General features: G+C 42.9%; 2 protein-coding genes across 2 annotated transcripts; one reads left to right on the top strand and one right to left on the bottom strand.

Moving 5' to 3' along the window:
- Positions 1 to 5,826: 5,826 nt before the first annotated feature.
- Positions 5,827 to 12,840, top strand: LOC134393936 (olfactory receptor 1361-like). The gene is made up of 2 exons (XM_063118963.1): positions 5,827 to 6,737; positions 12,771 to 12,840. Exons 1-2 carry the CDS (start codon positions 5,827 to 5,829, stop codon positions 12,838 to 12,840), a joined length of 981 nt encoding a protein of 326 aa, XP_062975033.1.
- An 820-nt stretch (positions 12,841 to 13,660) lies between these two features.
- LOC134394245 (olfactory receptor 1L4-like) lies at positions 13,661 to 14,605 on the bottom strand. Its single transcript, XM_063119514.1, has one exon. It carries the CDS (start codon positions 14,603 to 14,605, stop codon positions 13,661 to 13,663), a length of 945 nt encoding a protein of 314 aa, XP_062975584.1.
- Positions 14,606 to 17,044: the final 2,439 nt, after the last annotated feature.

The raw sequence follows: 17,044 nt of genomic DNA, 5'->3' as shown, positions 1-17,044 counted from the left end.
AGCATCCAAAGACTACAAGAGCCCAAAAACAAGCAGCTACCCAATAATTCCATATAGACTATTTGCTCGTCAGTGAGAAGACCCACAATAGACTGTATGCAGCGTTCCAGATAACTTAGGCCGTTGCTAGACGAGGCCTTAGCACGCTGCGAGGCCCGGTTTCCCTGCTGTGCGTGCAGATGACACACAGGGGAATCCGGGCCCAGGCCACGCCGAGACCTGGTTAAAGGTGCCATAAGCAAAGTTGCTTATGGCACGCCCTTTCTGCAGTCCCGGCCTGAGGCCGAGACTGCGGAAGGTCTAGCAGCATCCACGGCTTATTGCGGCTACTCGCTTGCTCGCAAGTAGCTGGGAAAAGCCGCAGAGGGAACAGCACACTGGGAGGGGATCCGGGGGGGGGGGAGGCCAGACTGGCAGGAGAGGGGGACAGGGAGGGCGGCGGAGACGGACAGGCGGCACAAACACACACACACGGGAGGATGACTGGGAGGGCGGCGCGGACATCGGGGCTGGGGAGGGAGGGTGGGGAAAGAGTGGGCAGGGGGGCTGGGGGGGAATCAGGAGCGGGACGGGGGTTTAATTTAACCCTTACCTGCTGCGGAGTCTTCGGGGCGCACTTGGCCCCTTTAAAACAAAACAAAAAATGGCAGATGCTGCAGGGATAGCGTCTTCCCTGCGGCTTCTGCGGCTGGAGCCGGGGCGACGCACGTTGCAAGAAAACTTGCTTTTGAAGAAGCTCTAGAAATTTCAATCCCATCAAGAACTGATATCTCAGCTGAATAAAAATAGAACTTTGAGTGAAATTGTTTTACTCCTGTATAAAGAAAGATGTGCTCTCTTCCAATTGTTGTTTTCCCAAAACATTTATAGTGTTAATATTGTGAACTTTACCCCATGCTTCCCTCTTAATAGCAAGTTTCTTTGTCTATCCTAGTACATTCAACTCTTCTTCCATTCCCTCCACCAGCTAATCACCATACATAGGCAGTCACACATAAGCAATAAGCAAGAATGAAAGAATCATATAAAATGTGTTCCCCCACCTCAGAAAGAATATGTTTAAGTGCCACAGTTTTTATACTGTCAGTAGTATTGTGTATTGCCATATTATTACTTTTGTGTTTTCAGCATGAACATGTTTTTGCAATACTGTATCCTGTTTTAAGGATAAATTCTAATTGGCTATAAAGTCTAATTAGAAAGAGTAGTTACTATGATTCTAGACCAGTGAAATAAGTCTCCAGTTCCAACCTGTATAATTGTTGTGATGACGCCACCAGTAAGATTGGTTTGTCATCAATGGGGGGAGTTGTTACAAGGTAGCTTCTGTGAGCAGTAATGACTTTTTTGTACACGGGTCTAATGAGAACACATCACGTAACAGCCTGCAAACATTAGCCATGGAACAAAATGGATTAAAGCTTGTCTTAGCTTGTTTCAAATTCAACCAGACATAATAGTCAAAAACAACCAAGAAAAACACACCTACATTGAAATTGCAATACCTAATGACAAAAATGTTGCAGAAAAGAAAAATATACATCACTGGATATGAAAGTTAAAGAACTATGGCACCAGGAAAAACTTACAATTATTTGTTAGTCACATCAGTCACCAGCATGACATTGTGGTTGTTTTTACAGAAAACCTTCAGAAATTAGGTCTACCAAAATACATGCATGCCAACATCCAGAAAGTAGTTATACTTAAAATATGTTCAATAGTCAGGACATTTCTGAATCAGTAAAAGACAAAATGACTTGGCAAAGCCCATCATGTTCATCTAGAAAAACCACAAGCAAGAAAAGAGAGAGATGATGATGATGATAATGATGATAATAGCAACCCTGTTAATTTTTTAAAAAGTTTCTTTAAGAAGAATGAACAATTGTCAGCCACTGTTACAAAACATACGTCATGCCAATTATAGTAAACAAATTGGAAAGGAAGGTCTATGGGTCTAAAATGCATTATTTAATAGGAACTTCACCTCCAAATCATCCCCCCAACTCACAGAAAACTACAGCCACCCCCACTGCAAACATGCACATGCATTCATTCAGTCAAACAACCAGGCATCCCATTCAGACATCAATACACTCACACTGCCAGCACATGTGTGCATGCACACACACACTCAGCATCACTCACTCAAAAAACATGCATGCACACATACATTCACTCAAAGACCCCATGCACCCACACATTCTCACACACAAACTTCAGTCTTACCTCCTCCTGTTCTTGCTGCTGCTGCTGCTTCTGCACTGGGGGAGGGGGGGCTGGAGGCTGCGTTGCTGGAAGTTCCTGCATGCAGCCCCCAACCACTCACCCCACTCTCACTACCCACTCCTTGCAGTGTCCATCTTGAATCTCGCCCAAACTCACGCGAGATCTCAGCTGTTGGCTGGGTCTCGCAGGTTCCCAGCCAGCTGCCGAGATCTCGCGTGATTTCGGGCAAGATTCAAGATGGCCACCACCACTCACTAGAGAAATTTAGGCCTGGTAAGTTGGGGTTTATTAAGGCTCTCCCAGCTTCCATTGGGGCCGGACAAAAGGGGGGGAAGTATTTCCGGCTGGACGCAGATTCCCCCCCTGTTTTCTGGGTGTGTCCGGGCCAATCCGGACGTTTGGTCACCCTGGGATAACCTCCCCCAGCGGCTTCATGTATATGTTAAACAGCATAGGAGATATTCAGCTTGCGATCTACAACAATTCCAAGATCCTTCTCGTTTGTAGTATTGTTACAGTGAATGGAATATGCAGAGGGTCCCATAGCTATTGTAGCAGCAAACAAGAAGAATGTAGCAACTGCAACACCAAGAAACATTTGTTCAACTTTTAAAGCTTATAGCTTACAGCAGTACTCCCATGCTACCCTAGATACCAGATACCACCGCTGGGACATTGGTCAATTTTGCTTCCAACCCTGAACATGATCATAAGACTCTGAACACAGGTCAAGACAACCAAGCCTTCCAAAAGAAATCTGAGGAAGGGTGCAAAGTTCCCCCCATTCAGCATCCTGTCTCTGGTTGCAACAGGCCTCTTTCATGGACCTCCATGGAGAATGTATCTCTAAATCTTGCTAATGAGAGGCAGCTAATTTGCTAAGCTCTCTGATTTGGAATGGTGATTCCCCAGAGTTTCTGCTGTAGCACAGAGATCTCCAGGGTGAGCCTTCCTTGGGCCCCAGAGATCATAGCCCTTAAGGACAAAGAGGAGATATGAACAGGGACTGGTTGTGCTTCTCCTGCAACAGAAAATAGAGGCCAGATTTGCTCAGCTAAGGAAGGAGGACTGCTTTTCTAGGAGGGACAAGCCCTAGGTCTTCACACTGAGAAGGGCAAAGACCGTAATAAGGCACACCGACATTTTGAAAGTGCTGCAAACACCTTTGGGGCTGCATACATCACATAGGTAAGTAAGAGCACTTCACATTCTAGAAACTGTCCTGAAACCAGTTTAACTGTCATGGCTGCCCACTATGGCAGGGTCTACACTACTGATTTAAAATGGTTTATAACAGTAGTGACAACTGTTGGGGCCCAGGACACATTCCATATACAGTTTTTAAACCGTTTTCAGTGTCATATCCTGCTTGGTCTCCTGGCAATTGTTCCCATGGTTTCCAGGGTAGCTTAGCTGCAAGCCACTGTGGATAAATAGATTTGTTTTAAACTTGTTAACCTAGCCTGTGGTTCTCCTGTCACTGTAAATGACATGTGGCATGCAAATTCATGTGAAGAAGCCCTGATGGCATCCAATTGGGATGGGAGCAAAATTGAGTGGAGGTGTAGCATCCAGAACTCTTATCAGGGAGAAGGCAGCTGGGAAGACCATTTGGAGCATTAAAAAATAGAAGCAGGTGGGCAATGGAAGGTAGGCAAACACAGAAAGATCGAGAGGAGCCACTCAAGCACACATCTACACACACATACACAACCAGGAGCTCATGCCCACTTGTGGAAGTATCTGGAGAAGGACCTGCTCGTCAAATTATTTAAACCACTGAGAAGCAATAAACACAATGGCCTGGTTCAGACAACACGCTAACCCATGCTGCTTAACCACAAAATGGTTAATGGAATACATGCATTCCCTTAACCATTTTGTGGTTAAGCAACATGGTTTAGCGTATTGTCTGAACCAGGGCATTATCTCTTTGTGCCCTACGTATCTCTCCCCCTCAACTCTCTCTTTCTCTCTCTCCACTCCTTCTGTGTCCCCCATTGACTTTTCTTTCTCCTCCACTTCTGTCCCTTCCCTTTTGGAGAAAAAATGCCCTCACCCCATTCAATTAACTATTGCGGGGGGGGGAATCCCTGAAACTGAATTGCCATGCAGGGGGTAGGGGGGCAACACACAGGGAGAGGAGGGTTACCTATCCCCAAATATTACCCCACCTTACATATAAGGCTTTTGTACATGAGGCATTTAACGTGCACTCTTCATGCCCTACTCACAGTTGTTTACAGGTTCTTTAGATGATGCCGTGACCCTCCAGTTTTACTTCTGTGTCTAACCAGCATTTTCCATGGTCCTTTTTTCAGAGCAGGGAAAATGAAGCATTTCATTGTGAAAGCAAAAGAATGTGTGATTTCCTCTTGTGTATTTATATCTGTTATACCACAGTGCAACCTAGAGATGGAGTAGCCAAAAAGCAGGAAAAGAAATGCTCTTCGTGTAGTGCTCAGATCACAGTTCCGCAACAAATCTGAAAAGTCGATACAGCTGATTAACCTCTCCCTAGGTGCCTTGGCCTCAGTCTGTGGGCAGCTGCTGCTTGATCATGTCCTGGTTATGGCGCTTCAAGCCAGACAGTAGCCACTTCATCTAAATACCTTGTATATATGGGCATGACTGGGAGTGACTCAGAGATACCTTGGGTGCTCAAGGAACCACTGGGTGGGACTGACAGAGATGAGCAAGAGAAGTACAGGCAGGAGAGGGGTGTAGGCAGAGTGAGAGATGGACAAGAGACATATATGGATTGGGGGAGGAAAGAAAAAGGGTTTCCCTTGGTCCTCTGACTGGGTAGCTAGGAGGCAAGGTTACTTGTGTTAGACTTTACCAGCCTAAACGTTGGCTGCCAGATTTCAGTGTTCATAATAATAATAATAATTTCTTACCCACCTCTCCATTTTGATTGAGGCAGGGAACAACAGTAAATGGTAAAATACATAAAACTGAATTAAAACATAATATACATTGTTAAAACATCCTAAAAAACATTCTAAAAATATCTTAAAATTATTATTATTATTATTATTATTATTATTTATTTATATAGCACCATCAACGTACATGGTGCTGTACAGAGTAAAACAGTAAAACAGTAAATGGCAAGACCCTGCCGCTTAGGCTTACATTCTAATTAAATCATGGCAAAACAATAAGGAGGGGAAGAGAATGCAAACAGGCACAAGGTAGGGTAAACAGGCACAGGGTAGGGTAAAACTAACAGTATAAAGTCCAAACAACATCAAGTTTTAAAATACAACAGTGGTCCAGGAAAAGAAAATATTTGGAAATGTTCACATACCCTGGTGATTACCTTTTTTTTTTAAGTACAATTAAGCTAGGTCTATCTGAGAGAGAATCCACAGTTGGTTGTTGGACTGTGAACTGTGGGCTGTTTGTAGTTAACAAACCATGAGTTTACAAAAGAGAACAACTCATGATTCAGCAGCAACCCACAGTTCAATGACAACCACTTTCAACCCATACTCTGGCTTGTTGCATTGCGTGAATCCAGCCAGTGTCTACAGGATTTTTTTTGTTAATTTTTTCCAAGAAAACAAGGTTATATTAGGCAATAGGAAAATGAATCATGGGAACACAAGTGATGTCTCCGAATTATCCCTCCGTGGCTTCGCCATCCAGCCCGAGTTCCAAGCTCTCCTCTTCCCCCTCTTCCTCTCCATCTACCTGCTGACCCTCCTGGGAAACATCACCATCATCTCCTTGATCTACTCCAATAACCAACTCCTCCAGGCTCCCATGTATTTCTTCCTCAGCTACCTTGCCCTAGCCGATGTAGGTTTCACCACCACCACCGTCCCCAAAGCACTGGAGAACTTGTTGTCTCAGGAAAAGACCATCTCTTACCATGGCTGCCTGATCCAGATGTACTTCTACATGATCTTTGGCAATGCAGACAGCTTCCTCCTGTCTTCCATGGCCTACGATCGCTATGTGGCCATCTGCCATCCACTACACTATTCTGCCCTGATGAGCCACAAGCGGTGCCTCCTTCTGGCAGCTGTGTCCTGGGCTATCCCCATCATCCACTCATCGCTGTATACCTTTTTGATGTCCCGCATTTCCATTTGTGAGCATAGTGAGATCCCACATTTCTTCTGTGATATTTACCCTGTTCTGGACATCTCTTGCTCTGATACCAGCATCATCCAGCTGATGCTGATGACTGAAGGAGTGGTGGAGGTCCTGGGGCCATTTGTGCTGACTGTCTTCTCCTATGCATTCATCTTCTATGCCATCATGAAGATCCCATCTGCCACTGGGAAGTGCAAGGCTTTCTCCACGTGTGGGTCCCACATAGTTGTGGTGATGTTGTTCTATGGCACCGTAAGCTGGGTCTTTTTCAAGCCACATTCAAAGACCCAGGACCGTTCGGACACTGTGGCTGCTGTGATGTATACCATGGTAACCCCCATGCTGAATCCCTTCATCTACAGCCTCAGGAACAGTGAGATGAAAGCAGCCGTGAGGAAGTTCATTAGGCAGCGTTTCCATTAAGTTCTTTCTTTAGTTGAGTTTGAAAATAATACAAAACAGACACTGATGACGAAGCTAGCAGTTTACAATGCATCATTCCAGAATTTGAATTGTGTGGGTTGTGGAGCAAGGGTCACCAAACGATTATGAGTATATGCAATAAATGGGTACTGAACTTCTATGAATAAGTCTCAGTTTTCCAGTCCTTTTATAAGTCTCAGTCAACATGTCAGCTTTTCAAAAATATCAATTTTTCATATTTTATATCCATTTTTGTATCGATGGTCCAGTAGAACATTTCCAATTTAATGCAATTTCAAGTTAGGCAGCTGCAGGCATGACAGCGATCAAGTCTTTATGTAAAAGGTGTTTGTTCTCTTTTGTGAAAATGGAGAGTAGTCATTAATTCACTGTTCAATATTTTCATGTATCGCAGAAAGAACTTGGTTCCAAATGTCTACAACTAAATGGAGATAATTGCCACATATGTATTAAGGAACCAATGTAATCACATCCTCTCCAGCAAAATGGTGAAAGAGTTTTGTTAAAATTGTGCATCTTAGTCGGGGTGAAGTGACACCAGTGAATTACCTTCATTGTGGCTTTGCTTCGCTTCTTTGTCCTGGAATGGGGGGCAGGTGAGTGGATCAGAGCACTGGAGCACTGAAAGTTCCATTATTTGGGTTCAGGTCTGTTTCCCATATCAATTTTAACCGTGATGCATTTCCAGGGTTAAAATTAGAGATCGATGAACCATTTATATGGTAGACACCTTTTGTGGAACCACTGCTGGGTAAGCATGCATTTCCAAAGATTGTTAGTGCTCAAGTAATAGCCTCTTCTGTATCTAGTGTTTAGTTTCTTTAGTTTTATAAATTTCATAGTTTATGGCATGGAAGGCCCAAGTCTCCTTTCAGATAGGTGAGTCCTCACACTAACAAATCATCACGCTTGACTTTTTCTGTAAGCTACAATCAGAACTGAAATTGACTTTTTTTTAATTGATAGTTTAACAAATAATACATTAATAAACAATGACTTGGGAATACATTGACAACCATCTGTCTTCAATATCCTACATTACAATACAGAGATTGCCTCACCTATTCATTTATCCTACTCCATATCCTATTATCCTTATAGATCTTTCCTTAATTGACCATGAGTCTCTGGTGGTTTTAATGTTTCCTTATGCCTAATCATATTTGTTATAAATTCATACCAAGTTGCATAGGAGTCTTGTTTATAGTTAACGTTCCTAGTTGCTCTTTTGACTTGGGTCAGCTTTTCCAAAAGAGCAATTGACCAAACCTTGAGGTACTGTTGCTGTGTTGTTGTTGTTGTTGCATATATATCCCGCCTTCCCCCCCCCCAAGGAACCCAAGGTGGCGTACATAATCCTCCTCCTCTCTACTTTATCCCCACAACAACAACAACAACCCTGTGAGGTGGGTTGGGCTGATAGTTTGTGACTGGCCCAAAGTCACCCAGTGGGTTTCCATGGCCGAATGGGGACTAGAACCTGGATCTCCCGACTCCCAGTCCAACACTTTAGCCACTACACCACACTGGCTCTGTGAGTTTGTGTGTTCCATTCCAGCTGGCTGCAATTTCCATCCGGTGTGTCACCTTGCTTTGCCAGACCTTGCTGACTTCTGGACTCTCGACAACCCACCTGGACCTAGAGGGGATCTACACTCTTCAATATGATAATCTCCTTGAACCTTCCAGTTCCTAGATATAATTAACCTTGCTGCAGTCAACAAATTTGTTATCAATTCTTTAATCTCTTTGTTACACTTTAAATTTCCATATAATGATAGTAATGCCACTGTAGGTGTCTCTTCAATCTCAATTCCAACATTTTTTTTATCTCAATAAACACCATTTTCCACAATTTTTGTACAAATTCGCATTCCCACCACATATGCAAATACGTTCCTTTCCCCCCACATCCTCTCCAACAATTTGCTGAATTCAGCTTATTTATTCTGTTTAATCTCACCAGAGTCAGATACCACCTCCATACAATTTTATAATAATTTTCTTTTATTCTCACAGACATATTTCTCAACACTCTTTGTCTCCATATTCCCTCCCAACTCTGCTGTCCTATCTGCACCCTCAAATCGGTTTCCCAAACCATCTTCCCCATTTTTTCTATCTCCCTCTTTTCAACCAATATTCTATATATTTCACTTGTTAAACCTTTTATCCTTTTATCCTTTACATCTCAAATGTAAGCAAGCATCTGATTTTAGTATGACTTGGATGTAAATGCATTTGAAATCAATGGGATTTACTCCTGAGTAAGGAAACCAGCAGATCTGTAGTTTATGAACCTGGAGATGCACAGCTTCACATGATCAAAGGAAAGGAAGATCGATCCTTCACACTTGTGAACTACCAAGAAAATGGGTTTAATGGGGGAAATTTAAAAAATTCATAAAAATCAAGGGATGAACCAATCTGATTCAGACTTGGAGTGACTAAAACCCTCCTTAAGAGCTATCACTGTGCCAATTTTGATCTATTTATCTTTAAAAATGAGGGAGCTGCGGGCAAGGAGGGTGCAGTTTCCACATTTCCTTTAAGATGAAAATGCCCACTCAGGAGTAAGAACATAGAGTTAAATGGGACCTCTCTCCCTCCCCCTTTATGACTGAGTGGAGAACCACCCTGCCCTCCTCTTTTGTTAGCGAGACCACCCTTAGACACACACACACACAACAAAGAATGGGATGGTTGGATAGAATGCAATATCAGCAATACATGGGAAGGAGGAGAGCATTTATTTCACAGGGAGGGAAAATAATCCAGACTTTCCCTGCTCCAAAAAGAAACCAAACATGGAGGGGAAGAGGTGAAATTAGTGCAGGATGTGGATGACGTCATGTGAGTACCGGGCTGAAAAATGGCATACCAGGCATGGTGAGTGTGCAATAAATCACTGGTGTGATGGAGCTCCAAGACTCCATTAACATATGCCCCCAGCAAAGGAAAAAAATGAGAGGGAAAATAATCCAGACTTTCCCCACACCAAAATAAAATGCAACAAGTGGGGAAGGAGTAAGATGAGTGCAGGACAGGGATAATGTTGTGTGAGTACCGTGCTGCAAAACCACATACCAGGAATGGCGAGTGTGCAATAAATCACAGTGTGTGTTTAAACGAGTATTTTATAGCATGCTCATGACTGGCCACTCACAGATGTTCATGGAGCATTCTGATGCTGCCATCAGCCTCCTGCGCTTCTGATGCTCCATTTCCTGATTTTAGATATAAAAAATAAAACTCCGAAAACCCAACTCTACTGAGATATATCAGTATTTGTTGGAATTTCCTGCCATGTGCAGACAAAGTTGCACTACAAAACGCCCACTAGAGGGCACTGTCCCATTGAACTGCGTTGAACTGTATAAGCCACCATGTGGTTGCTGCTCTCTTCCTCATGTACCTTGTTGCAAATGTGATTTCCCCCTCCCCTCGTCTGAACGAGCCCTGAGATACTTTTTGGCTGAGGAGCAGGATAAATAAAACCACCCTTAAATAAAAATAATATTTTAAAATTTTAAAAGAATAATTGGAAAAGTTTTTTTGTACTAATTTAGATTGAAGGATGAATGGGGTTATAAAATGGCAGTTATAGTGAATGTGTGCTGAGCTATGATAGAACATGTCAGAACTATGTCTGTTTAAAAAAGTTGCTAGGACAATATTAAAGTTCGGTTCATATTACAGGACAGTAAAGTCAAGACATCCAAGCTTTATCAGTGCTTCTACATTAGATGTTTAGTTAGGGTGACCATATTTTGGAAACCAAAAAGGAGGACAACATGGTCGCCCCCAAGGGGGCATGTCCAGTACCAAGGGGGCGTGCCCACCCGAACATAGCCTTGGTCACATGTCTGATTTTACAGCACACATTTAAGACAAATCTGTTCTACATAACATTTTAATGTTAAAATCACTGAAATAATGAACAAGTGAGAGATTCAATGTATCTGAAATTAACTTCACTCACTCCTACTTTTGTAGGTTTTGCTATACTCTGTGTGTTACATTCTCCCCTTCCCTCAAATATCTTTTCTGACTGTATCTTCACTCATTGCAAGCTGCTGTTGTTGTTAACAGGGTTTGCTACTGCCCCCAGATCTGTTTCAAATTTGGTACGGCTAAAGCTCTACCTAAAAGCTTTCATGGTGCCAACTTTCAGCTCTTTATCTTTAAAAATGACAGTTTAAAAAATAATAATTTTAAAACCTCATTTTTAAAAAAATTCCTAAAAAATCAATGGATGAACAGATCTGTTTCAAATTTGGTGTGGCTAAAGCTCTACCAAGATCCTATCATGGTACAAAGTTTCATCTCTTTATCTTTAAAAATGACGATTTAAAAAGTAATAATTTTTTAAAAATTCCTAAAAAATCAATGGATAAACAGATCTTTTTCAAATTTGGCATGACTAAAACCCTTCCTAAGAGCTACCATTGTGTCAAGTTTCATGTCTTTATCTTAAAAAATGACAGAGTTATAAGCATTTTTGTTAATTCCCATTAGAGCTGCTCTTTAAAAAAAATCCGGATTTCCCCCTCCCGGGTTTGCCATCAAAAACCCAGGCAAATCCGGTCATATGGTCACCCTAGTTTAGTGTGAGACTGCCACACTTTGCTCACTGATTTTTTATGGGGTTTCCACACAACATTGCCATGGAATCAATTGTCAACCTGTTTTCCTTCTGGCTCTTCCCTTCATTTAAAAAAAATGAAGGGAAGAGTAGTGCAATCTCCTTGGATGCAGATGCTGTAAGTGTTAGTCTTCCATCTTTGTTTAGAGGTGGGATTTTTAGCTGTGCAGTGACATACTGGGGGTCAAGCTCTATGGCCATGCCTCTCCACTTCTGTCCTGACCCACCTTTCCTGTTTTGTTTCTGATCCTACCATTGCAAGAGGTTCTTTCTTTTACTTTCCAATTACTATAATTGCCCCTAACTTTTCTATGGATCTGAGTGATTTAAGGAAGCTAAATTCTTTTTTCCCTTGCCTCCTACCCACTGTGCAAACCCAGGGAAGTCTGGTATTTTTGCTCAATGGCATCCTAGAAGCTTCCTGTATTTATGCAATTCTGTTATACCACAGTACCTCCTAGTGGTTGTGTAATGGAAAATATAGAAATGCAGAGAAAGAACACCCCCAGGGGTGGACATGTGCAAAGGAGCCAATCTGAAATCAGAAGCCTGGATAAAGGTGCAAGTTAAATAACCTCCTATAGAAAAGCCCACAAGGTCTTAAGAATGACTGGAACTACTGATTCGAATATAAACACAGTTGAGTCCAAACAGAACTGAACACCTACACTTGATATTTTTATTTGGATATGGTAAAGATATCGTTCCATTTGATGGTGTGGTAACGACAGTCCATTTAATGATGGCTGCCCATTTGTCAATAAGCCACAGATGGAAGAGAATTTATCCTCCAACAATTGATGACTGTTGTATGTGGTTTGGGGATATGGCCTGAATGATGAAATTAACTGATTACAGCCAGGGAGGAATGATTAGTAAAAAAATAAAATAGAAAGAGTCACTTTACTGGAACAATGAAATTCAGGATTCAATACAACCTTATTTACTGTTAGGGGCAATTTAACTGGTATGAGTTTGATTGTGTTTATAACTCTTCCTTGTTATCATTTGTATTTATGAATCAATATAAGATGACATTTTCTTCTTTATCTACTGGGAGTTTCCTTTGTAATAGCAAGAGAATAAAGTAAATAAAATTATTAAAACACACACTTAGGCAACAATTGAGGCCTAGAGCCTCTAGCTACAGTCAAGGACAAGAACAACATCCCTCTAACAACAAGCAGAGACTTTTTCCAGGAAGATGATGTGCTGTCTACCATTAATAGGTCTTCATTCACCACAGCCTGATTTCATGCTCTTCACCACAGTTCAAGAAAGCTTTTCTCAGCTTACTGCTATGATTATGCCGCTCCATTTTACTGTCTCTTTTTATTGTGAGGGTTTTTTTTCTTAATCTTCCCTTGAAAATTTCAGTTTTACACTGTATGATATATACATTCCAACCATAATTTTCAGTGCTTTTATATGTAAATTACTTTAGAGATTAAAATAGTCCCTGGGAAATGGGAGTCGCCAGTCACCTGCACTTGGATGGAGGCAGAGAAAAAGGTGTGGAACACTTAAGACCTTGTTGGATCAGACCGAGGGTCCATCATTCTGCTCACACAGAGGCCAACCAGCTGCCCATGGGAAACCCACAAGCAGGACATGGTGCAACAGCACCTTTCTGGCCATGTTTCCCAGCAACTAGTGTACATTGGCATACTGTCTCTGAAACTGGACGTAGCAAAGAGCCAGCAGGACTAGTGGCCATCACTACATCTTGTGGAAGTTAATTCCATAGTTAATTATGCGCTGGGTGAAGAAGAACTACCTTTTATCTGTCCTGAATCTCCCACCAGTCAGCTTCATGGGATGACCCCACTGATTTTTAGTATTATGAGAGAGGGAGGAAAAATGTCTCCATATCCACGCTCTCCACAGCAGGCATAATTTTGTAGATCTCTATCACATTGTATCGTTACATCTACAATATGAAATTTGCCCCATTCTCCGCCACCATGCCCCCAACCCAAAATGGACCCAATCAGCCTTGTGCCATAAATTGACTTCCCATTTCTAAAACATCTTTTTTGATCTAAATCAGGATGCTCAGTTTTGACATCTTTTGGATACATTTTTAAATGTTCCAAAATTGCATAATAGCTTTAAAAGGATGGGTCAAAAAGTCTGATGGGTATTGTGATGGAGTTTCCTGGAACCCGCTGGCCTAAAGTTATTAACCACCAACATGATTTGATTAAGGAATTCAGAGAATGTCAAAGTACCTCATCTTCCAGATTTCATCCCTAAACTTTTCCGCAGAGACTGCTGAATCTCACTGTTCCTCAAGCTGTAGATGAAGGGGTTGAGCATGGGAGTCACTGCTGTGTAAGCTACGGACATCACCCGGACTTTGGTGCCAGAGTAGGTGGAAGAGGGGCGGACATACACAGCTATCACCGTTCCAAAGAACAAGATGACAGTGGTGAGGTGAGCACCACAGGTGGAAAAGGCCTTGCGCTTTCCAGCAGCTGATGGGATCTTGAGAACCTTGGAGACAATGAGGACATAGGAGAGAAGGGTGACCATGAAAGGCCCCACCATGGTCGCAGTCCCCTCCGTGAGGGTCGTCATCTGAATGGCTGAGGTGTCCGAGCAAGAGAGCTTGATTAAGGGGTGAAGGTCACAGAAGAAATGGGGAATCTCCCGGGAGGCACAGAAGGAGAGGCAAGTCATCATCAGGGTGTAGAGTAGGGAGTGGAGAAAACCCAGGAGCCAACAACCCGCAGCCAAGAGGAAACAGTGTTTTTGATTCATCAGAAGAGTGTAACGAAGTGGTCGACAGATGGCTATGTATCTATCAAGTGCCATGGAAGCCAGGAGAAAACTCTCCGTGTTTCCAAAGCCCAGAAAGAAAAACATCTGTGCCAAGCAGCCACCGTAGGAGATGCGCTTGCTACGAGTTAGTAGGTTCTGCAGCATCTTGGGGACGGTGGTGGAGCAGAAACCCATATCGGCCAAGGAGAGATGGCTGAGGAAGAAATACATGGGGGAGCAGTAGAGGCGGGTGTCGTAGTGAATGAGCAGGACAATCAGCAGGTTCCCCAGTAGAGTCAGCACGTACATGAAGAGGAAGATGGAGGCAAGAAGATGCTCATGTCCTGGCTGGTTGGAGATGAGACCCTGGAGGATGAATCCATCGGAGTAAGTCGTGTTGCCCTGAAGAGCCATGGCTGGGAAGGAGGGGGGGAAATGGAGCTTGTTGCATGTTCTGATCGTTCACATGATAGTAAGGAGAATGAAAAGGAATGCTCCACAGAGAAAGCAACCATGCTCCCTCTCCCCATGCTTCCAAAACCATGTTAGAAAAGGCATGAACATCACCTGTGAAGAGGCACGAGTTGTCCTGATTAGGTTACATGAGTGCATCCCCCCCACTTTGGACAATATGCAGAAGCAAGGGAAAGCATCCATGCTCTCCTCTCTCAATCCTTCTCAGGAATATCCAAAGCCTTTGAGCAAGAGATTATCAGTGGGTCCTCTCACTCCTATTTCACCCTTCAACGTAAGAACATAAAAGAGCCATGTTGGATCAGATCAAGGGACCATCTAGCCCAGCAGACTGTTCACACAGTGGTCAAGCAGATGCCCATGGGAAACTCACAAGCAGGACATAAGTGCAACAGCACCCTCCCACCCATGTTCCCCAGCAACTGGTACTGAAAGGCATATGTCTCTGATACTGGAAGTAGCATATAACCATCAGGACTAGAAGCCATTGATAGCCATCCAAGTTGATGGCCATCCAAGTTGGTGGACATCACTACATCTTGCAGTAGTGAATTCATTGGTTTAACTGTCTGCTGTGTGAAGAAGTACTTCCTTTTACCTATGCTGAATCTCCCACCAATCAGCTTCATGGGATGACCCTGGGTTCTAGCATTACAAGAATGGGAGAAAAATGTCACCCTACCCACCTTCTCCACATCCTGCATAATTTCGTATGCCTCTGTTATATCTCTCCTTACTCACTTTTTCTTCCAAGCTAAACAATTCCAGACTTTGTAACCTTTCCTCATAGGGGAGTTGCTCCTGCCCCGCGATCATTTTGGTTGCCCTTTTCTTCACCTGTTCCAATTCTATAATATCCTTTTAGAGGTGCATTGACCAGAAGGGTACACAGTACACCATGTATCGTAGCAGAGTAGATTTGTATAAGGGCAGTATGATATTGGCAGTTTTATTTTCAATAAGGGCAGGCGAGGGGGAGAGACTGACACACTCTCTATATTGGGGGGGGGGGTGAACCCTGCTTCCTTACCACAAGTAAAGTCTTTTCATGTTCAAAACAGGCTGCTTCAGAGAGTGATGAATAACAACCACATGATTTTTAATTGAAAAGGGAATGTCTCTGAAAATAATAGCTAGAGTGACTAGATACAAAAGGAGGGCAGGGCTCCTGCAGCTCTAACTGTTGTGATGAAGAGGGAATTTCACCAGGTGCTGCAGGCAAACAAAGGACACCTGCTGAAATTTCCTTTTCAATGCAATTGTTAAAGATACAGGAGCCCTGTCCTCCTTTCCATATGGTCACTCTACTTTTATAAGGTGTGCAGCCTTTACTCCCGTGTAAACCATAGCCAGCATCAGCGCATTTGAGAGTAAGGGAAGAGGATTTGGAGCAGAAACTGTAATCTCCCGGCAGCAACTCTCATTTTATATGTTTATCAAAACTGTAGCTCACATCAAAACTGCTAACGTATGTAGGAGATTGCACTACATACCAGCAGGAAATGGGGCTGACTGCCATTGATGCTGCCCCCCTCAAGAATCTCTGGCCCCCAGAAAATACCCAGCACTGCCCACTGCTGGAGAAAAATGGATGGAAAAGTGGGGGAGCTGTGTATATCTATGGGTGGGGACATGAATGGAAAGAAAAGGAGCACACACTTGAGGAACAGAAGAGCCCTGATGCTGGATCAGACCAAGGGTCCATCTAGTCCAGCATTCTGTTCACATGGTGGCCAACCAGATGCCCTCAGCAAACTCACAAGCAGGACATGAGCGCAACAGCACCCTCCTGCCCATGTTCCCCAGCAGAGTCAGTATGGTACACAGAGGCATACTGTCTCTGCTACTGGAGGTATCGCATATCTATTGATTGCCTTTATCCTCTTTGAATTTGTCCAATCTCTTTCTAAAGCCATCCAAACTGGGGGCTATCACTACATCTTGCGATAGCAAATTCTGCCATTTAACTATGCAACTATGTGAAGAAATAACTATTTGCTGTGTGAAGAAAGCTCTGAGCTTTCAAATAGAAGAGTAGGATATATAATAAATAACATTCCTTTGGTTGAAGCTAAAGACCTTAATGAAGGCACAAAGAAGAATCTTGAAATAAAAACAATTTTAAAAAATACATGGTGATAATTTGACTCACCTGATTAGAAGACGCCAGTATTGCTGAAGCAGGTATTTCACATGTCCTGAGGTTACAATTCACTCAAAGAATGGAGATTAAAAGCTGGGTGGAGGCAAATCTTTAGCAAAGGAAAGAAAAAGAACACTGCATTGCACAACTAACCATGCATATTAAGGCTAGAATTTTCTTAAACTACCTGAATTTTAGAGGCTTCCAAAGGAAGAATTAAGGGATCCTACAACAAT

Source organism: Elgaria multicarinata, chromosome 3, assembly GCF_023053635.1.
Source record: "Elgaria multicarinata webbii isolate HBS135686 ecotype San Diego chromosome 3, rElgMul1.1.pri, whole genome shotgun sequence".
Classification (NCBI taxonomy): domain Eukaryota; kingdom Metazoa; phylum Chordata; class Lepidosauria; order Squamata; family Anguidae; genus Elgaria; species Elgaria multicarinata.
Note: the sequence above shows the minus strand (reverse complement) of the source record. Positions and strands in the feature narration are given on the sequence as shown.

Excerpts from the sequence above, each read along its gene's own strand:
- LOC134393936 (XM_063118963.1), top strand. The coding sequence starts at position 5,827 with ATGAATCATGGGAACACAAGTGATGTCTCCGAATTATCCCTCCGTGGC. Across the intron at positions 6,738-12,770 it reads ATGAAAGCAGCCGTGAGGAA|GGTTTTTTTTCTTAATCTTC; the intron begins GTTCATTAGGCA and ends TTTTATTGTGAG.
- LOC134394245 (XM_063119514.1), bottom strand. The coding sequence starts at position 14,605 with ATGGCTCTTCAGGGCAACACGACTTACTCCGATGGATTCATCCTCCAG.